This window comes from Carassius carassius, chromosome 32 (assembly GCF_963082965.1).
Source record: "Carassius carassius chromosome 32, fCarCar2.1, whole genome shotgun sequence".
In the NCBI taxonomy this organism is placed as follows: Eukaryota; Metazoa; Chordata; class Actinopteri; order Cypriniformes; family Cyprinidae; genus Carassius; species Carassius carassius.
In genome coordinates, this window is record NC_081786.1 from 6478687 (window position 1) to 6502270 (window position 23584).

Sequence of the window (23584 nt, forward strand, 5' to 3'; positions counted from 1 at the left end):
GGCTAATAAATAGCAAATATTAATAGTGAGAATTGGTCCCTATACAATAGCATAACCCTCTATAAAAATCAGTGGAGGTCAACATGATTAGCTTGTACCTGTTACCGGATTCTCATTCAAGAACACTGACAGCCTTTACATCCCTGACTCACCCTCTGTAATGGACCGTGACTCCTTTCTGCTTCCATCATGTCATGCGGCCTGATGGATCTCCCTGTCAGCAGTTCTTATAAATGGTACCACGTCACTTTACATACGTGTAAAAAACATATCGTCTTTGACAACAGGACATGAGCAAATATTGTAGCTGCTGTCAACTTCACACATAAATAAACATCTTAGCAGATGCTAAAGCTGCCCGTCATGTTTTGTTCATGTGTACAAAATGCCACCAGCAAAAAATAACAACTCAGAAGATTGCTATATTCTACCACTTTAAGCACCACGACAGATACTGCCAGATTAATATGTATATATGTTTATTATACGAAAGAGGCTCCACAATCTGGTCCATAGACTGTAAATTAATGGATTAAAGAAAATATATAAAATGCATCTTTTGGTTCACTTTTGAATACATTTGGCACAACTCTGATTAAATAACAACTGCACAGTCTAGACTCATACACATTAAAAAAAAAAATCCTTCGGTAAGGTTACTAAAACTAAAATGCCACATTTTTTAGGGCCAATATATTCCAAAGGTCTTTCCTGTTAAGTTAAATGTCCAAAATTGCTTCTATTTGTTGGAATTAATGATGGTCATTGTACAATATTCCATAGCTGTGCTACAGCTAAACATGGAGGTTTCCCATTATTTGGAAAAAAAGATCTCACAGAGATTTCCACCATCATCACACGCATACATAAAGTACTAATTAATGTTCTTCTGCCCCCATGTGGTAGAATTACCTCTAAACTGAGTCAGCTCTCATTACATATGAATAACAGTATTCTAAATCATTGTAGGAAACTACACCCTGAAGAAGTTAATGGATGAGGGTCGTTACAGACTGCACTGGCAGTGATAAATATGCGTTCATATGTAACCATCAATAAATATTTAACTTGAGTTATAGCTAATTTTGTCTGTCAGAGTCTGTGCAAGTGGTCGACACCAAAAAAATAAATAAATAGAAAAAAGAAAATAAAAATGATGGCATCATCAGAAGGTATTTTGAATATGCATTGATACTGAATAATTACCACATTATTATGATACCACAGTATTATCACACTTCAAAAGGCTACCATTGAACTACCAAGCACCAAAAAGCCATAACATTACCATATTCAAATCTATTCTTGAGAATGCAAAGTCCACTAGCATCAGTATGGCATAAACAGTGGAGAATTTGTTTCGATCCAATAGAGGACCCATGCACCGGCTCACTATTACCCTGAGCACCTTTGTAAATAGAATTGTTATTATTGGGTAAACAGAGAGGCCAGTGTTTCTCCAGGTTAACCAGATCTCCATGGAGTGCATGACTCTGTTCACGCTGGGAAAGGGATGATTTAACCTAGCAAGGTTGGAGGGAGGCAAAAAACAACAACAAAACTTCTACACAGATTTAAGGTTCTAATAATTTTTTTTTTCTTATGAGAAATAAAATCTACTTCATATTCAATGTCCCACAGAGGGCCGCATGTTTAAGGCTTATAAAAAAAAAAAAGATCATAGATTACAAGCTTCTTTTAGAACAAATTTTTGATTTTGTGTGAAGAAACTGTATTGAATGTGCATGTAACATCACTTGAGGTCAAAAACTAAAATTTTAAATGTTACTGAGACACGATCTTGACAAACTGTTTTATAGATTTCCATCTTTCTCCATTCAAGTATATACAGTAGGAGCTATATTTGTACGACCAAACCTACATAGAAAACAGTTGCCCGGAGGTTTTACCAATCTAGCCACAGAGTTAACTGACCTGCCAGAGGGACTTTGAATACACTGCCAGAAAGATTGTAAGAGTACATCCTTTATTTCGTGTGCAGCGGCAGCACTGAGCATTTCCATCGACACGTTCTCCTCCGGTTGGGTCTTTGGAGACACTCGGAGAAAGGTTTTAAATCTAACACTGCACTGGTGAGGACCTTATGAGGGAAAAATCTAATAAAACCCTGCTCCATAAAACCAAGAGAGGAAACAGCAGCCAACACAAACTCAGTTAAGCAGGCCTGAGAAATGTTTCAGAAAGAACTATCTGAAAATATATATGCCCAATTACAACAGATATTACTTTATGCAGGATCTGGCGACTTTCCAGACACTTCAAGCAGATGATCATCATGCAAATACTGTAGCAACAAAATCCAATTGCCAAGAACATCAAAGCAGATGTTTACAAAAACTGCTGATGCTCATGCACACCTACAATTCTGATTTCATTTTTGCACATTGGCTCAGCTGTGATAAAGAAAGATGGTTAATTAATCTTAGAAGAGGCAAACTCATCTCATTTACTCAGCCAATTTTAGCTGGTGGGCAACTGTAGGGATATTACAAGTAACCATCTGATTAAACATCTGGATTGTGTAATTGCAATAACATTAGATCAACTGTAACAAAGTGCAATAAATTAAAAGAAAATTATGTAGACGTATGTTAGACTTCTGACTTGCAGCTTAAAGTCTGGTCCAATTTGAAGCTCATTCTTGAAGAGATTACCCACCTAAACAAGAATGAAACACTTAAATAGACCATATGAGAAGAGAATTCAAATTAGGTAACAAATAAAATATTATACATATGGAGCTGGGTAGATCAATTACAAATTGTAATCTGTTACTGATTCCAAATTACATGACAAAAAAGTTTTAGTACCGTAATCCATTACATTACACATTTTAGGTAATATATCAGACTACTTTTTCATTACTTTTTATTATTTATAATGCAACTCGTTCATCACATTGATTTAAATAGGATAATATTGAACATATTGCTATTAGAATGCAAAAATATATATATTCCATTTGTTATTAATAACAAAGTGAATTAAGCATTACATTATGTCAAGGTTTCCCAATCTCGGGTTTGTGAAGGAGCTGTAGGGGATTTCTGAGTTTAATGAAAAGCTAATTAATTATAAATAAAATAAAATTAATAAAAATCTAAATAAAACACTTAAAATATATATATTTTTTTTAAATCTGCATTTCATTTAGGCATTTTAGAAATAAAAATGTAAAAGATGAAACAGAATTAGGGAAAATCAATAAATTCTGAATACATTTTTCCTTTGTGTGAATATATGTGATCAAGTAATTCATAAAAAGTAAGTGTAGTCTGATACATACACAATATATATATACACACATACATACATACACACACACACACACACACACCCCATTTCAGAAAGGATGCATTAAATTGATCAAATGTGGCAAATTTTACCATATTCTGGCACATTTGATCAATTCAAAAAATCTTTAAAACTTGACACTTTTTTTGATTCCTCAACAAAACACAGTCCGAGCGAACACATTATCTTCTCAAATAACCAACCCAGCCGCCATAGGGAGAATAATATGCCTGTTCCTTTGAAAATGGGCCCCTACAGTTACATTTCACATACCGTAACGACAAATGTAATAAAAAGATGGGGAGGCATATCAAGGCCATTAGTTTCTGTTAAACCTTTCGTTTCAAGCACATCACAGTCGAAACTCCCACAGAAAAATCCTATATGTGAACAATTATTTTCTTCATCTCTTTTCAACACAAAATGGCAACTCTGAGAATGACAAAAGGAATTCATTTTAGGTGGATTTGTAGGGCTGGTATAAGGTAGACGATCGATTTTTAACAGCGCACGGTGGACAGAAAGTAAGAACGTGTGTGGAGGCTTTAAACGAACAGGATTTGATCTGCTTTCTCTTCCTCCCTCTAAACCCTCTCTCTCGAACACAATCACTCTCTCATTCTCCTTCGGTCTCTCAGGCTACGCAGTTGTTCTGTGAGGCTATTAGCGCAATCAGACAGCAGCTGCACACTTGGCTGTATAACAGGTATTCACAAACAGGATTAGACTTGGCAGAACTGTTATGGCTACGCTCCTGAGGACAACTAGCTTGACAGTTCACTTTTGACGGCCCAAGCGTTTCCCTCAGAGCGCCATTGTTTGCTTGTAACAGGCTTTCAGTTGTGCAGGCACAGAAGTGTAAGACATCGATTATGGCCCATGCGCTGTCTCTCCAGTCATTCAACCATTGTTAGCTGAGCTCTGACAACTAGGTGTATTTAAGGTCTGCTATCAGAAGGAAAGAAAATCAATTGGGGCTGATTTTGCGTAACCTGCAAGCCGACATTAAAAAGACGCTTGGAGTATGGTGTACTTTGCTGTCCATCAAAAGGCTGGAGAAAAACCATAGCAGATGAACACAAGTCAGGGGTAAAGGTTTCTTTGATTTGCAGAGTTCTTTAGGACAGGAGGTCTACGGACAACAGAACAGTCGGTTTGTGGACAGGTACAGGACAGCATCTGTAAGGTGATGAATGCGTGATGAAGACTCCAACATCAGCAAATCAGACCAGCGCAGCATGTGGTCAAGGTAAGGTGAGTGCTTTAACACGAGGACGACTTTTTTACTTCAAACCCAAAAACAGATAGCATTAACCACAAGAAAAATTTACATACCGCTTGAAGTTTGGTGTATTTTACTGTCTGTCTATCACAAGGCTGGAGAAAAACCAAAGCAAGTCTGGGATAAAGACTCCCTTGATTTGAAGAGTTCTCCAGCACAAGACGTCCAAGTACAACACATAACAGTCGGTTTGCAAACCGGCACAGGACAGCATCTGCAATGTGATGAATGTGCATCTGGGGACACCGAAGAGTCCAGCATCAGCAAATCAGACCGGCGCAGTATGTGGTCAAGGTAAGGTGAGCACATAAAGGGGGTTCAAACAGAAGAACAACTTTATTCCTTCCTTCCTTCCTTCCTTCCTTCCTTCCTTCCTTCCTTCCTTCCTTCCTTCCTTCCCAAAGAGGGAAATCATTACCCCCAAGAAATATTAACATGACGCTTGAAGTTTGGTGTATTTTGCTGACTATCACGAGGCTGGAGAAATACCAAAGTAGATAAACACAAGACGAGGATAAAGACTCCCTTGATTTGTGGAGTTCTCCAGCACAGGAAGTCTAAGGAAAACAGAATAGTCGGTTTGGGAACTGGCACAGGGAGCTTCTGCAAGGTGATGAATGTGCATCCGGTGCCACCAAAGAGTCCAACATCAGCAAATCAGACCAGCGCAGTATGTGGTCAAGGTAAGGTGAGCATATAAAAGGTGCTTAAAAAGGAAGACAACTTTGTTCCTTCTTCCCTAAAGCAGGTCATTTATTGTGCCACTAGGTGACAGGGTTTCCTGACAGAAAAAGTCCTAAAACATGTCTGATTTAGCTGCTGTATACCAAACCTCAGTGTCAGCAACTTCCATACACAAGCCATTTCATAAATCCCGACTGTGCACCATGACGAAAAGCACCGTCAAACAAACTCGTTAAGAATGAAATTGAGTTGTGATTTTGTGGTATACGTCAAAGTTCTGTGATCATGTCCAGGAGAGTGAAGCCAGACTTAAGTGAGTGCAAGTTTGGCCGAAGAGACGGATCTAGATCTGGTCAAATGGGACGTTGGGCGAAAGGCTCTTACACGCATAAGCTCTGCTACCCAAGCGAGAGACATGATGATGTATTACCTCTGGTGCTTGGGTTCCACTGGCAGCAAGCTCGCAGAGACTTTCAACACCCCCTCCAGCACCAATTACAATTTCGGAGCATCTCTCGCCAGCAAGGGGCTTTTCCATTCAAGCTTCTGCCGTTCTGAAATGCACACAAAGCTTTGCGTCACTGCCTCACTCCCCAATCTGTCCACTCATTCATGTACGGTCTCATTTCACTCTTTCCCCAATCGTCACCTCTCTTTCCCTTTCACCAAACAAAATCACTCTCCATTGATTCCCCTCAATATAGGGTATCTCCTCAGCAAGGAAACTGTAGTTTATTGAAGTGTGGTATTTATTACTACATCATGCATTATGCAGACCCCATTTCAAGAAAGAGGCTCAATAATGTATCAAGTGAACAGCGTATCTGGTGACGCACAGCATGTGTAGCCGTTCCTGGTGAATGCGGTTTGGAAAGTGGAACTCGTGAGTATTGTAGTGTCTGATGTCATAAAGATGCCCTTGTGTATGTATAACTTTCCCAGAATCACATTTGCACACGGCATGCATCTGAAACAGAGGCAGATAAACAAGTCTAAAAGGGTTACCTCTCTATCCTGATAGAAAAATGCTAATCAAGATCAAGCCTCAAGCAAACTGTGCAATTGTTTCACATGAAGTAGTTCAATCATGAAAAACAAATTAGCAATTTGACATGTTAACTGATGCATGCCACACACTGTCTGAGACACCGTAAACTCTCATTTTTCTTTACTACGGCTGCAAGTGACACTTATTGCTATTGCTCATACTCAGTTGCGATGAAATCCAAGTAGCAATAGATCCTTTCTTCATTATTGTGATGTACATCAGTAAAATGCATTACTACAAACGCAGGGTGTGGATGAGGTTCCAACCATAAACTGTTGATTGGATCGAGGTAGATGACTGAAGAATCCTGCATGTCACCAGGCAGAAGTCTGCAGTTTGATTAAGGATGACAAGGTTAAAAAAAATATAAAATGCAATGCATCATGTATGAATCATTCGTATATAGGTTGAATTTTCTTTTCGTGCTGATTTATTTTAATGCATTTGAACAAAGCCTAACCGGAGTGCATTTTCTAAAACCAACTATGGTCACAATTTCTGAGCATCGTTACAAAAAAAGTTCAAACTTGTGACCATAATTAGCTAACAATGCTTTTGGGAAATGCACTCCAGGCCTTCTAACAACAAGCAATTGTTCCACACTGAATGCAAAAAAAAGACACAACCACAGCGAATCGGAAGTTATTTAAAGCACAATTATCAAAAACACAATTCTGGACCGATGGGATTTTACAGAAAAATAAAAAAAAGCAGATCAATAAACTGCCCAATTGCTTGTTGCAGTCATGACTGGTTGGAACAAAAACTCAGATTAACATGGAAGAGCATTTATTGCTTGTCACTTTATCGATTTTTTAACAGTTTGCTCTAAAGAGATGAATAATACCTGCAGTTTTGTAATAGCAAACTGCGCTATTACTTTACAAAGTGATAAGAATTTTATCTGGCAGACTAGAGCTATATCTAGAGACCATAATGTCAATACAATATTGACTTAGACTAGACTAGTAAGCAACTATCATCATTCAAATCACTGTAAAAGCCTCTTAGCCATGTTGAAGCAGCAACATAGAAAGAAAATGTAAAAATATAGCATTATATAAATATAGTATTGAACCGTTTTAGCTTGGTTGATGAAAAATGCTGATGGATACAGGTGCACAATTAATTAAGGAACTTGAACTGTCAGACAGACGTTATTAAAACATCAACAATCAAACATATGGCGGATACACATGCTGCTTGAATAAGTGTTATAAGTGTGTTCTTGATAAAAGATGCATTTTAAGTATCTAATGAATATGGTTTAAAAAACAACAACATTCAGCAGCTTTTAAAACACTTAAGAATAATCTGCCATCTGAGAGCTGTACAGAACCATAGGAGGTCTTAAACACACAGCGCAGTGACGAAAACACCTGCTCACCTGCTGCACTGACATTTATGCTAATTGTTTGATCCCATCTGTGGAGCAATAGAAATAACTGAAGCAAACAGTTTACTGGCAAACAATTCTGTTATCCCAACACATCCTTGTGTCTTAAACATCCTATAGCGCTGTGTAGTAATTACATCTATCGTAATGATTCCGTAATTAGTGTACATAACCTCTCCACACATCCTTTCACCCAGAGTCTGATTTCAACCACCAACCCTTCCCTGCGACCTCATTATGTATCTAATTTGAATGGCTGTATAGAAAGTCTATACAGAGAGGTAAGGGTTTTCTAATTTGCTTGCAGCGCCCTGGCACAGCAGATGGGGAGCAATGACAGCTCAAGATCCCTGCACAGTCTCTGCTCTCTGTACTTTCGGCATCAGAGACGTGGTCGCGTTGTAATCTTTTATTCACATTGGTCACAAATAATAGAGTGTCAGTTACAATCCAGTGCACATGGGCATAAAAGAGCTGGGCAACATTGTGAATTTAAGAATGGCCTTTGTTTCAATCCATTAGTATGAATGTGAATTGAATGCCCCACTGGTCACTTTGGAATATAAATTTGAACGACAGGAAGAAGAATAAAATGAACTGCAGTTCAACAGACTCTTTATCGGTTTCACTTTATTTGTTAGTTATTTAATAATTTTATTTGGTATATACATGTATGTAACCAATATCATTGAAAAGTGTGGTTTTTAAAAGAAACTAATACTTTTATTAATTGAGAAAACATTAAATTGATCAAAAGTGACAGTAAAACCTATGTTACAAAAGATTTTCCATTTAAATACAGGTAATTCTACTTCTTTTAAACTTCTAATTCAAAGAATCCTGAAAAAAAAATGCATTACTGCATTTTGTTTCGCAAACAAAAATATTAAGCACAGCTGTTTTCAGCATCAATTAAAAAATGTTTCTTGAGCACAACATAAAAATAATAGAATGATTTCTAAAGGACCATGTGACACTGAAGACTGGAGTAACAACTGCTAAAAATTTATTTTTTTGCCACCACAGAAATAAAAATGTGATTTTCAAATTTCAAAAAAGAAAATCAAATTTCAAAAAGATTTTTACTGTTTTTTTTATCCAATAAATCCATCCTTGGTGAGCAGAAGTGACTTCTTTTTTAATAAATTATTTTATTTTAATAAACATCATTCAAATTTTATATTTAAAACATGTTAATACTGTATTTATATATACAAAAAAACTTTTTTTTTTACATTTTATATCTGAGTTCAGATGCAAAAGCTTTCAAGTGACATTTAAAAAAAAATTCTTAAATGAGCGTTTTTCTCAAGCTCCTCTGTTTATGTTCGGTTATTTCACTTTAATGGCAATGAAAAGAACCTATTGGTTGCCATTAACATGAAATTACTGAACCTACACATAGGTATACAATTTTAAATAATATACTTTAAAATACTATGAAAAATACAAACTGCAAATCTGCATTCTTTTTGCTTTGTAAATTTAAAAAGCATTCTAATCAGAAATTACAGAAAACCACTTCAAACCACTTCAGTTGGAGATGCGACATGCTGATTCAAAAATATCTAAATGCTTTTATAAAGACAGAATATGCAATACTGAATAAAAGGATTATGCAATATGAGTCATGTGTTTTAATAAAGCCTTACTGTACCATCGAGTTAATCCTCCTGCTACATGATCAGGCAGAGAATTAAACCCCATTATAAGCAACCATTACACTGTAATCTATTTTTCCCCATTTCCTCTTACAACCAGGAACTGCTGATTTTACACAAAATTAAATTAAGAGCAGCAATTTCGGAAAACAATCCTCTGTACTCACTTCCGGAATGGGCAACATTAAACCCACTTCACATACTGGTATGTTGGATGTCATACCATTGCAGTAGTTTTTGACCTTGAATCATAGATAAATTATGCACGTGAACTGTAACGCAACCCTGGTCTGAAGCAAAGCCAAGTGCTTTAACAGTGTAAAAGCTACCTGTTCCATTATGCACAATAAAGCCCCATAATGGGCCTGTCTGCAAACAACACAGGAAACAGCCATGTGTGACACCGAACACTTTTGGCCTGGATATGGCACCCCAGTGAAGTCAAGGACAGAAGGGAAGGACACACACCTGAACAATCATGTGGAGGGATGACTGCAATTTGAGAGAAGTGGTGATGTGCTTGAATCAAGAAAAAAAGCAAGCTGGAAGTAGGCCTGGTCCACTTTGCCACAGCTGCAGCTGTCAGAAATTAGGCTGGGGCCCTTTATAGTTTTTTTTTTTTTTTTGTGGCTGCTGAGGTCAAAATCAAAAAGTAAGAGTTGGTGTTTTCCACCAGATAGGCTTTATTACAAGTCTGTGTTTTAAAGAGCTTTACTCAAGACCTCAGTGATCCCTGTTAAAGTTCTCCTAAGAGGCTACTAGCTGCAAAAAGGCGGCAGACAGTTAGCAGCTCCCATCAGAACCTAAACTATGAGCCTCGGCCCTTTCCTTTCACTCTGGCTGCCCACAACAGCTAGTATGTCAGCTACTGAACCGGTGTCCAATTAAAATCACTCTGCTTGGACTGCTTCCCAGTTCAACTGCATTGGCAGGAAGCTCTAACTTTCAGACTGGGAAAGATGAAAACAAGTGTAGTCTCATTCAGCCAGACTAGCATTATCGAGATTTCTTCTTTTTTCAGGTTTGAAAGGTGAAGATCATTACAAACCACTCGTCTTTTCAAAAAACAAATTACTTCAAGTGTTTTGACTCGGAGAAGAAATGTCATCCTTTCTCACTAGAGACTACAGTAGAAGCTTGTGGATTGTTATAAAAGCTCTATTATAAACATTGTCTGGTAAAAAATCTATTATAATCCTAGGTGTACGCTTAATAGACTTTTCCTGATAGCATTCTGGCCTAACCGTATGAAATCAAAGACTCAAATTGCAGTATCAACAGCCATACACGAGACAGAAACTCCATATACTGTATAAAAAAAAACAGATATAAAAATACACACAATATTTTCTAGATGCAGTGGTAAGGAAATCAATATCAACACTGCAGTTCCAGCCCATTCTAATTGCGTTTCAAGTCAGGGGTGTTGGGCAACTGTCTGCTGTTTTACGAGGACCAACAGCGCTCTCTAATGGAAGTTTTAAAAAGACTCCCTCTTTGAGAACTGGTGAACCACATTAAAATACTTCCGCTTTTTTCACCGTCTCTGAAGATTACAAAAGAGCATCGGGTTCAAACAGGACCTCAGAAGAAGCACTGCTTCAGCTGCTTCTGTGATCCATCAGAGCACTTCCTGTCTTCAGTGCTGTAACAAGCTATTAGCAATCATATCAATGATAACACCTTGCCTGATAGCCTGACCAACTCCCACATTCATATCACTGCCGAAAAAATTGCAAAAAATGACTATTGAACCGAAGTTTCAACCACAATAATAATCAGTGTTTGTTGTTAAAAGGACACAACAGTATATGGATTTTACCAACGCAACTAAGTATTTTAGTGGTAACTATAGTTGCCAAGTGTTGTATATCACTGCCCTAAAAATAAAAAAAAGTATTACAATTATAATAATAATAACAGGATTTTTTTCAACGTGAATAAAATTTAAAAAATAAATACAATTAAGATTGTTAAGTTGTGATCTGTGACTTGTGGTCGTCATGCCAACATGTTTAGTACACAGATGAACTTGGAGTCAAACTGCTGCTGTTTTCAAATCGGGGAACTTATGTGGCTTGTTAGGTCGTCAGTTTCCCGTTTAAAGAAAATAATAATAATTTAATAATATGGCGGCTTGTTTGGTGCCGGATTTCCCAGCTGTAAGGATTTCCTTGGAGCATTTGGGCGAGTTAGGTAAGAAACTGTATTATAGGCACGAACGATTTCATACGATTACTAGCGGCAAATACTTCAAGTACACCGATTTCAATATGAAGCCATCTATATATGAATTACTGACCTCTAATTTAGCCTGTGTGTGAAGTGATTAATTATTTGACACCTTACAGATAAACGACTGAGGGAAGAAGGCGTTTCATTTAGTCAAGAAGCTAGTCACCACCTGAGAGAGACAGCTGAAGCTATTAAAGAGCTGGTATTTTCAAGAATTTACATTTATTTATTTTATTTTTTACTTTAATCATAAAATACATTGTGGGTTGCAAAAAAAAGGGGTAAATATTCAGGATATTTAACTTAGTATATATCCAATGTGTCATTTCTGTTACGTAGTCATGTCCTTTAACATTATATATTGTATAAATTATGAAATTCAGAATTTTAAGAGATGAAAATCATATCAAATGGTTTCTTTTGTCACAGTTAAGTCAACACTGGGGTGAATTGAAATAATTTCACAACTTCAGTTTGACTAGATGTTGCCATTTTGAGTGCAATCCACAATAGGCGACCATCTAACATAAAATAAATTGGTCATTTCAGTTGTTTCTTTTTATATTCCTTTCTCTAATCAAATTGTTTACTACTGTTACTATTTTTTTTTCTTATCAATATCGTTTTAACTGATAAACACTCAGAAATCAATATCACTTTATATCCTGTTAACTGTACACCTTACAGAATCCAAATGATCCTGCTTGACAGGAATGACCCATGTAGGCTATGTGTTCTTTCACTATGGCATTCATATATAGGAATCTTCTAGAAAAATAGCCCGCGAGAAACTTGAAATTGAAACTATTGAGACAAGCAAGCTTCGACATCGAACAATAAACCTAGAGGATGACATCAGAAGTGAAATATCAGGTGAGTTCCTCCATAAATCCTTGGAAAACTGTTGAATCCATGAAGTATAAGTCTAAATATTGGGCCATCTCTGGCAACAACTCACCTGCAGCACAATGGTGGTTGGGAAACTGCTCCGGTAACTTCTTAAAGTTTTTGTTATTTTTTAAGCTTGTGTCACTGCGGCTAGAGAAGACAATGCTGCAGAGATGAATCGACTTCAGTCTGAGCTGAAAACTGTAGTAGATGACATACAATCCATTGAGAAGAAGCAACAACTCCTTGAACAAGAAAATGCTGCTCTGATGTGAGTATTCAAACATGTTGACTGAAGGGGTTATGGGAAATGTAGTTCACATTGCTATTTCTACCATTTACATGCCCCAAACTGATTAAATCTGAAGTGCATACATTATTCGGTGCAATTGAATCTTTTTCTGACTAATGGCAGTTGAGGGAAGTGTTTGAGAAACCTGTTTGAAAACAGTCATTATTTTGTTCGGTACCACAGAAATAACACACAAATATGATCAAATATATGTTTACTTCTTCCTGTAATTATATTTCAGTCAGGAGAAAGAAAACATCAAAGGAAACTATGAAGATGATGTTGACCAGATGAATCAGCAGATGTCAAACAAAGCTAGTATACAGATGATGTTAACAGAAAAACAGAATAAGATTCAGTCATTGAAGGACAAAATTGTCCAGGTGAAAGCGTCCCAACAGGACCTAAAAGAAAACATGATTCAGAAGAGTAAAACATTTGCTGAAAGTAAACATGCTGTGGAAATAGAGGTAGTCTGGGCTTGTTTGTTTTGTTTGTTTGTTTGTTTGTTTTAGGATATATTTTCACTCAAAAGCTGTGATTCAGTTCATATTTTCCCTCTTTAGATAGAGGAAATTGCTCTTAAGATTAAAGAACAAAGAAAAATCAATGCTGGAACACGCAAGGAGCTGGATATCTTTACATCAGAACTCCAAGACAAGGAGGAGACAATCACACAGTGTGAAAAAGTAAGCATCTACATGCATTGTACAGTGTCTAAACAATATTTCAATACTGTTGGCATAGAACGATTGGTATGGCTTGCTTTATTCATCTGGTTTCAGCATATATCTCAGATGGAGAAAAACATTGCAAGAATGGCAGCATCTAAAATCATGTACAAAGAATGGCTTCATGAGGAGAAAAGTCAGAAAGAGGAACTTAATCGTCAGAAGTAATCAGTGACTGGTTTTAGCATCAAGCAGTTCGGTTTCCTTCACCTCTGGTCAACAGAAATCAGCTTTTGTTATTCATAATCAACAGGGAGTCTCAGGAGCGTGAACTTCTTGAACTGGCAGAAGCAAGTGAGCAGAAAGTTCAGGTCCTTCATAAGCAGATTGTGGAGGTAAGTAGAGGTAGATGTATTTCTGAAACTCCTGACACTAAACGAATGGCTGCTCCATAATACACTCGGATGGGATCAGAACCCTCAAATCTCTGTCTTTAGATGTCAGATCTGAATCATTGATTTCCTGCCTCTGGCCGGTCCTGCTGAGCAACTATCACATTGAGCTTTTAAAATGCTTTTCTTCAAAGACACAATGTGCATAGATGACCTTTAATACAGCTGAGTGCTGGACTGCCCTTAGATGTTAGATAGTTCAAGCAGTCAGTAGATCTGCACCATGAGCATCTATCTAGCCATATATCTATCTAGGCTACCTATGGCATACAGAGATGGTGGTTACTCAAAATACAGGAGGCGATTACCTGTCAGTGTTAAAATAATCCAAATTGGAATATAAATGTAAAAAACAAATGACAAGAACACATAATAAAATAAAATGGTGAAATTAAAATGAAACTGAAATATAAAAATACAAGCTATTTCAAAATATTAATAAATACTATAAGAGTGTATAAACAATACTAAATAACACTGTTACCAGTGCAAAATTACATATTGGTTAAAAGAGGAAACATTATGAATGAAGCTTGCTTAATAAAAATAGTTTCTTAATCAGTAACCTAAATAGAATAGACTTAAATAAGGTATAGTCAACTAATAAACAGTTTGCAGCTCATTCAGTTATAAAAAAAAAAAAAAAGTATTATGACAATTAATAAAACACCACTATCTAGTGGTGTTTCAGTTAAAAAATAATCTATATCTGGTGTTGTAAGAGGTTTGGAGATAAACCTAAAGAAAGAAAGAAAGTATCTGTCTATTTAAACTTCAGGGCAGGATTGATTGTACTGAAATTCATTTATTCTGATTTTAATAAAACAATTGGACAGGATGGTTTTCAATATATATGGTTTTCAATAACATTTTAATGACATTTGTGGAAGGTGCTTGAATGTCATGCAGAAAAACTATATTTTAAGTATGTTTTTTTAATGCATATAAAAAAAATTCAATATATAATATAATGCTTAATATTCATTTATTATTTTAACATTGTATAATATAACAGATCTTAAATTCTTTTGATTTTGGGGATCTAATCCATCACTTACGGCTCGTTTCCACCGAGAGATCATGGTGAAATTTAATCTGGGTCTAAATCCGTTACCTAACACTGTAAGCAGCTGTGATTTCATCTCAGATTGAAAATGAGATAAAGGAAGAACAGAAAGTGAAAAGTGCTCTATCAGAGCCCCTCGCTAAACTGTCAAACATCTTCAGCACTCAGAGGAAAGAGGAAGATGACATGACTGCTGAACATCACAGTCTGTTCAAACGGTACATTCATTTCTTTAATACTCTTTCTTCATTGCTTTATCCTGATAACTAACTTGAAATGTGTTCCTTTGTTTTAGGTTAGAAGAGAATAAACTGAGACGTGATGAAGATGTTATATCCATTGCCAAATGCAGATTTGAAATCAAAAACATGAAAGAAGAGATGATACAGCTTCACGACGCTAACATGTATGAACCTGTCTTTTGTTTTATGACTTTGTCTTACTACATTATATGTAAATAGTTTCATACCTTTATCTGTGTGGTCGACTCTCAGAATCAATGCAGATATGTTTGAGAAAACTCTGGAGGAACTGGAAGGTCAGTTGGCCAAACAGAATATGAGCAGGTCTGTTCAACATCTTATTTTAATCTTTTATGATATATCTTCTACAGGGAACTAAACTGCAAAATGTACTTGAGAAAAAAAATTGTGCATAATAATAAAAATAAAAAATGAATGTACCAAAAAATAACAGTAGTACTGAAAACATGAAAAACAAGCAGTTTATCTTGAATAAAGCTTCTCTTTAAGAAATAAGTTTTTTCTTTTTTATAAATTAAATGTATGAATTAATTATTATTTTTTATCGTGCACAATTTAGCTAACAAGACAACAATGCTGTTTATTTATTTTTTTAGAGAGAGAATAATCAATTCGATAAAAAACATAAATAATAGAAAACATGAAACAGATCAATCATATTACAAATGAACAAATAAAGTTTCAGCTGGTTTAATTTGGTTGTTTAATGTTTAAATGTGGTTAAATGTTAAAATAAATTAATAATGTTTAAAACGGGTTTAAAACAATGAGAATTGTTATTCATCCTCAAATCATTGTTTGCATGGTCATTATCATTTTTATATCCAGGGCAGCAGTTGAAGCTGAGAGAGAGAAAATAAGTCAATCTCACAAAACCCTTAAAGAGGAACATGAAGAGTATGTGAAGGAGATCAATGAAGCCATCGAACAGGCCCAGAAGAAATATGGAGAGTTGCTTGATGAGGTCTGACAGAAACACTAGACCGTAGTGGTGGAAATGTAAAGAGACATCACTGTATCTAAGGCATGTTGTTGTTGTTTTTGTAGAAGAAGAACCTCCAAAACCATATATTATTGAATTCGGTTATAAAGGATCTTACAGAAGAGCTGGCAAATTTAGAGGAAGTGGGAAAACAAATGGAAATGAACTACCGGGCTGAAATTCAACAGCTTACAGTAAAGCTTAAAGAGAATCCATATTCATACACTTATTTTAGGCTCAATAAAACATTTCAAGATGGATGTGGTTAAGCTAAGCGTGCATCTGAAAACTAAAAATGCATGTCTTGTGTCTGAAAAGAGGGATGTAGAATCAATCACTCAAGCTCATACAGAGAGAGAACAGGAGCTCAAGGACCAAGAGACGATTTTAGAGATGGTGCAGTCTCAGTTTGACATTGACCACCTCAAACATCAGACTTTCAAAAACCAAATAACAGGTACAAACTTCATATCTATTCTCCTCATGTACTGTAACTCAACACTGCACCATATCGGAACTATGGAGTCATGAACTACTTCTCAGCTACTATTAGATATGATTTACAATATACAACTGGGTCATTCTATAACTGCAAATAACTGAAATGAGAAAGAATAGAGATTGACTTTTTCACTGTAAATGGATGTTTTTGGCCGTTTTGCATTGGCAAATTCAATGGCAATTGTAGAATTAACTGAACTTCTGTTTTTCTTTTTTATCAGAGCTGGTAACCCAAAGAAAACATCTTGAGGTCTCCATTGAGAAGGTCACAAAACAGACTGCTGCTCTCCTAAAACCAAAGGTCAGCATTAACTAAGCATTTTCCAATCGTGTGCTAGTTTACGTGATGGTTTAGTGTCCATTTGTATGTTTGTAGGAAGATCTAAAAAGAGAGTTAATGACTTTGAGAGCCAAGCATATGGAGATGTTAACTGCCAACGCTGCAGTGATCAGTGAGGTTGAAAAAAGCATCTACGAGAATAAGGTCATGCTGGAGCAAGTTATGATGGAAAACAGTCGCCTGCATGTGGTGAAAACTCACACTAATCAGCACACTGACACATACCCTTGTTAGCACGCCGCTTCAGATGTTTTCAACAGCAAATAGTTTTTTTTTTTTCAACAGTGCATTGAACAACTGAAGGAGGAAATATTGGATGCAAAGAAAGACAAGGAAAAATATATGCACGAAGTCAAATGGATGAACGAGGAAGTGCAGTCTCTCTTTAGTGAGTCTTTTGACAATGACTTTGAACATTTAAAAAATATTCTGCTCTTAATATAATGATCCAGAACAAATAATGTATATTTTCCATTCCTAGAGACTCTAACGGATACCTGGAATACAAATATGTTGCTTACTGAGGTACAAGAAAATGTCAAAACACAGTACAGTTAAGGAAGGTTCCTGGTTCAGTAATAATGATCTCAATCAATAGCACTTGTAGAATGTTGTCAGTTTTTTTCTCTGTTTATAACAAAATACAAAACTGTGTCTAGAATAATGCACTTACAAAGGAAGTCAAATGGAAGCGTTTCATGCTTTTAGAATCCCCTGTAAAGTGAGGAATGCCAGAAATAGTTTCCATGGTAACTGGCAACAGAAGTTATTCATCAGGATTAATGCAATGAATCTGGAACGTTCCTTTAAACTGATGAACTTGCATGTTTTCTGATGTGGCTATTAAAAACCTTTTTCTGAACTTGATGTTTTGCTAAAGGACTTCATCAGATGTTACTGTACAATAAATGAACTAATCTAGACTCTTTTATATTAGAACTCTGCAAATCAAGACCAAAAGATTGTGGAGAACATACACAATCTCATAGTGAGGATTCAAGAAAGAAAACATCACATCAGCGACATCAACAACAGACTGGAGAAAGAGTTATTAGGCATGAGCTCCGTGTTAGAGAAGCCCAACTTCAAAAACACTTAGATTTCACATTGATATGGAACAATATCTTCTGACATTTAAAAACTATTTTACAGAGACCTCAATAATTAAGAGCAGCTTTTAAATATTTTATAATAATTGAAAATGTATGATTAAAGAAAGTAGGGTAATAATGTTTCATTTCTGAACATTTGAATACATGAACTAAAAATGAGCAAAATGTTTTCTACATGTATTAATCTTTGTTAATTATATCACATCTATGCAAAAATCTTTCACAATTTATTCAACAAGTCAAATGCAGCTGACAAACATTAATTTTGTATAACATGCATAACATATACTACTACATGCTGAATAAACCTGTAAAACATTATCTCTAATCATTCCACACTTCTCTGTAGAACGTATAAATATCCATCCTTAATAAGAGACATCTTTAATCAAGTTGTGAGGATGAGTGTCTGAGAACACTGGAAACTACATAATTATTCTCAATACAGTGTGTATGCAGATTCACATATTTAGCAGCAAAACAATCATATAATGCCACATGCAAATTTGTCACAACATACCTTTTATAAGCTTTTAATACATACAATTATTTTTGGCACAACAAAGTTTGTCATATGAAAATGGCTAACATTACTTCAGGACTCTCAGGAAATTCACAGACCAGCTGTTTTATATTTAACACACAAAAAATACATACTAGCAACATACTGTATCATGAGCAGTGACTATGGCTCTTTGGTGTCCGTGCCAAAGGTTTTATTAAATTAAACGTCTCTAACATTACTCTGAGGGAGGTGAATCTCCTACACAGGAAGTGACATCAGTGTCCATTCCCACCCTCTGACAGAATTCTGTTTGGCTCTGTGAACCTGGCCGTCAGCAGGTAGAAGAGAGCGGGTCCAGGCACCAGAGCCAACAACGGCAAATCCTGCCCCAGTTTATCCAGTCGGGATATGGAAATGATACCATATGCATGGAGGAGCCAATGGCTGAAGAGAACCACGAGGCGTTTCTTCTTAGCCACAAGGTTTTTGAAAGACTGGGAGACAAGTCACAAAGAGTTTTAGCACATCTTTGAAAATGAAATAAAAGGCATTATGGGGAAAAAAAACCAGTACAAAATCTATTTACCTGTATCTCCGAAGCTGACATGTAAACTGCCAACGTGACCAAAGATAAGACCAAAATAATATATGGAAATGCATAATCTGATGATAAAAAAGAAAGGGAAATACAAAAACAGAAGTGTCAACCGGAGATATTAGAATTAGCTAAAACCATAAAAAATTGTACTTGAAAGACAAACTTTAACTGAAATCAAAAATAGCAATAAAAATACAAAAATTAAATGTAGAAACAATATACAGGAATTTTACAAAAGCTGATAAAATGAAACTACTAAAACTGTTACAAAACAAAAAATTAACGATTTCAAAATAAATTTTAATAAAAAAATAGCTAGCTGCTTATTTTAGTTTAACTTGATCTATTAAAATAACTTAATCTGAAATAAAAATGACTGAAAACTATAAACTTTGTTTTTATCAAAGTGACAAAAACAACAAAATTACAAAAAAAATTGAATCAACATAAAATGAAAACAAAAATATTAAAATAATTAAAGAATCCTGATATTATTAAAATCTCTATTAGTATCTCAGTGATCAGTAAAATAATACTGATGTCAACTAGGAATGCTTTCAAATGTTCATTAAAAAAATAAAAGAGTGACGCTCACAAAGAAGTCCTCCTCCAACGGCCTGCAGGACAGTGAGGATGGGGAAGAAGTACAGCGCTGCGTAGATGCTCCTGAAACGATCAGTCTTGCCTAAACCACACGCAATCTTTTTAACCAGAAGTGGCCGCAGAAGCATCATAAGAACCAGACAGAATGCGTAGTAGATCAACACGATGGTGTACCTGAAAGAGCAGGTCATCAGAAAGCAGCAGAAAATAACTGGTGTATCAAAACAAATAAAAAGTCATTCTGAAAAGGCCACTCACAGAGGGAACACAGCCTCCTGCGTGCAGTGCAGAGTGGTGACGTAGTCGGGACTGGGGTTGTACAACATGGTGTACCAGTCAGAAAGCATCTTAACCTTACAGGAACGAATATACAGGGAGCCGACAGGATCGCTGAGAAGCAGAGTCACTATGGCAGCAGCCGTGCACTCAAACAGAGCAGTAATATGCTGGAAAAGGGCACTAGAACTGGAGATGATATTAAGAGAGCAAAGGTTAGTTTGAAGCTGTTTAAAAAAATGCATTATTCAAGTTTAAAGGGACAGTCCACCAAAAAATGGAAATCTAATTCCAAACCTGTATGACCTCTTTTTTTTCCGTGGAACATAAAAGAAGATATTATGAAAAATGTTTGTAACCAAACAGTTTTGACTAAGTCGCCGAGAACAGAAACACTCTTCATATCATGCTTCATGTACCCCGGAGAAACAGGATTCTTTCCCCTTCTACAAATTAAGGCATAAAAAGGTCTTCAATCACAGCTGAAACTCTTAAATTCATCAAGCTTTGGCATTAAATGTTGCATGGCTACAAAAGTATTTTAGTTCTGTTTGCCAATACAAATATCTAAAAAATGCATTTGCTTGAGATGAAAAGTCTTGTTTTCCGAGAAACTAAACAAAATGAATCGAGTTTATGCTTATTACAAGAACAAACACGTCACCGGGGTGTGAAAACTTGCTTTCCCTGTAAATTAAGTGGATTCTTCTGAGCCCATTAGCAGATATTTGTTCTTGTTTTAATCACAAACTCACTTGTTGTTATTGATGTACAGTATTGTGTTCCATTCAATTTATTCTCTTACATTTTCTTTACTTGGTCTTAAATCTACCTTCATAAAACCTGCGTAAACCCTGAAGAAAGATGAGTAAAAGATGACACATTTTCACTTTTGGGTGAACGATCACATTGAGGGTGATGATATTGCAAAACAAAACACAAACGAATCAGATCCGCACAATAATGTTGCCACATATATCATACTATTGTTTAGAACAAGAAATTCTGCCGGCTACCTTTTCTTCCCAGAATACCACTCAATAAAGAACCAGTGCAGGACCAGAGGCAGCATCGCCATGAAGCCCAGGTACAGCCAGTCATACAGCTCTGGAGAACCGCTGCACTCCTCACATATCTTTTGATAGTTAGTTCTCTGACCACGAGGACAAACCTTGATAACAAGAGTGATGAAGGTTATTAAACCCCTAAATAACTCCAAAATATTAAATCCAGTCCACAAAACACCACCAACTCTCCAATCACACATCAGAACAAGCAGACTAGGAGATTACTGTCGCATTACACTATTACACTATGTTTTTTTTTGTTTTGTTTTTTTGCAACAATGCTATTGAAGAACTTTTTTAAAAGAACCATAAGGTGATTTATGGAATCATACAAATATAACGAGACTTTACTTTAAAGAGTGTAACTAACAGTATTTCTCTTATATTAACAGAACTAAAAGTAAAGCTTATAATAATAATGTCTAATTTGATGTAATTAGTTCATTTGCATTAACTAATGTAAACAGATTCAACATTTGATTTAAAAAAAAACAGTATATATATGAACCAAAATTAGGTTATTGCGTGTTCATGTTAACCGACGTTAACAAATAAAACCTCGATGTAAATTGAAATAAACAATTGTGAACTAGTAAAATGTCGTATGTACATAGTTTTGTTGTTATTCTGTACATATGAGTCATGATCTCTTGCATTAGTACACATTGTAACCATGCATTAAACAATCTGTGTGTGTTTTATTTGGACCGATTCCTGTAAAAAGAGGCACTTACCCCACATTCTCCTTCAGCAGAGTCATTTATGAGGGTCCTCCCGCAGTACAGCCCAGGACAGGTGGAGCTCATCGCTACAGCTGCATGACACCCAGAACAAAACATCATTCAAATAATCATATCCTTAAATTCAATATAAAACATTTGAATTGTGTTGTCATGGCAGTAAACTGGAGCCACTATCAACAGCAATGAATTATATATTGTCACTTGCTGGGTGCAATCATTCGTGATCGTTTTAACATACCCATGTCATATGCAGCATTAAAAAATATTCAATCGCTCAGTTTTCTGATTTAGCTGATTTCAAGCTGTATGTTCAAAAAGACGTAACAGAAACCGGAAGAATATAGAATAAACGCCTTCTTCTTCTTCGTGTGATGTGGAACGTGTTGCTAAAATTGAATCGTTTCACAGCGCCACTCACTGGTCAGAGATAAAGTCTGCTGGTATGTGAATAATACATAAACTGTGACAATCATTCAGGGGCCTGTACCATGAGGTACCTGGACAACATGATGGTAGCTGAGTTGACACAGTTAGCTGTGTCACTTTTCTCACATCTGACTGGTCCAACTTCAGTTTGAGATCTCTAACCCAGAACATAACTTGACCCGGAGCAGGTTAGCCGTGGAGTGTAAGTTACTATGACAATGAATGCCGCTATAAGCCAAGCCACTTAACGTGGTACCTAAAACTCAGGATTGGTGCAAACTAACCTGAAACTTACTTGGCCAGCCAGCTAATCCAGCTTCATGGTACAGCCCCCCGGTCTAGTGTTTATATACACCACCATAACATCTAATCATTTAGATAGATAGATAGATAGATAGATAGATAGATAGATAGATAGATAGATAGATAGATAGATAGATAGATAGATAGATAGAGAGAGAGAGAGAGAGAGAGAGACGGACGGACGGACAGACAGACAGATGAGTAATAAAATAAATTAAATAAAACAAGACATACATTGTGCGTTTATGGCAAAGTTTGCAGGTCTGCATCAGCTGCTGCGTGCGTAAATTTAACCAATCTTCATAAGAAAGTGCGTAATTCAGCTGGAAAAAAATCAGGCCCGGTGTCATGGCAACGGCTTCAAACGTCATGGGGAGGTGGGAGGTGCAGGGTCCTGCATCTGTATCACAGAAACAAAATAAGCTTGTAGAGAGGCGATTGCATTAAAACGGGATCTAAAAATGGGTGGGTCTCAGCAGCGACTAGCAAACTTTTATATGTCTATGAAGCAAAAACAGTAGTCATAGCAAATGAGCGATTGACAGTTCATCTGAAAACGATTTATTTATTCATTCATTTATTTATTTATTTTTATTAAGCGGAGAATTTGATTCATTGAGGTAGGTGCTAGCACAAACACTGCTTTATCAGAAGCTACCTGTAACTTTTCTCAGCGCTTGTTAGAATGGACCAATCACAATCGCTGCTGTGCACTCGAGTTGTAATTTTAAATAATACATTTATGGACCAAGCTATGGGAGAATTCCATTTGCATTTCCGATATTAAGTATATTATAAAACTTTAAAAAAAAAAAAACACACTAGGGCGAAAATATCTAAAATATCACAAAACTTGCTGAAATCTAAATACGTCT

At 36.1% G+C, this 23584-nt stretch overlaps 2 protein-coding genes and 1 long non-coding RNA gene across 4 annotated transcripts in view; 1 reads left to right on the forward strand and 2 right to left on the reverse strand.

Moving 5' to 3' along the window:
• Positions 1-12788, reverse strand: part of LOC132112508 (uncharacterized) — a 186367-nt gene extending 173579 nt beyond the window's left edge. The window contains exons 1-2 of one of the 2 annotated variants that reach the window (XR_009424969.1): positions 12580-12788; positions 5712-5835 (exon numbers count right to left, since the gene is read on the reverse strand). This is a non-coding gene — a long non-coding RNA (uncharacterized LOC132112508). The remainder of the gene's footprint in view (positions 1-5711; positions 5836-12579) is intronic. The other variant, XR_009424970.1, reaches the window with a different exon arrangement.
• ccdc175 (coiled-coil domain containing 175) lies at positions 11390-18254 on the forward strand. Its single transcript, XM_059520013.1, has 19 exons — positions 11390-11582; positions 11738-11823; positions 12383-12494; positions 12645-12780; positions 13043-13271; positions 13368-13490; positions 13587-13696; positions 13786-13867; positions 15072-15208; positions 15286-15396; positions 15485-15556; positions 16082-16217; positions 16301-16429; positions 16554-16692; positions 16958-17037; positions 17113-17265; positions 17362-17464; positions 17558-17601; positions 18014-18254. Exons 1-19 carry the CDS (start codon positions 11516-11518, stop codon positions 18173-18175), a joined length of 2211 nt encoding a protein of 736 aa, XP_059375996.1. The 5' UTR covers positions 11390-11515; the 3' UTR covers positions 18176-18254.
• A 142-nt stretch (positions 18255-18396) lies between these two features.
• Positions 18397-22376, reverse strand: jkamp (jnk1/mapk8 associated membrane protein). The gene is made up of 7 exons (XM_059520014.1): positions 22219-22376; positions 21972-22051; positions 21187-21341; positions 20153-20359; positions 19887-20068; positions 19280-19356; positions 18397-19187 (listed from the first exon to the last, which is right to left on the reverse strand). The coding sequence occupies exons 1-7, from the start codon at positions 22220-22222 to the stop codon at positions 18969-18971; spliced, it is 924 nt and encodes a 307-aa protein (XP_059375997.1). The 5' UTR covers positions 22223-22376; the 3' UTR covers positions 18397-18968.
• Positions 22377-23584: the final 1208 nt, after the last annotated feature.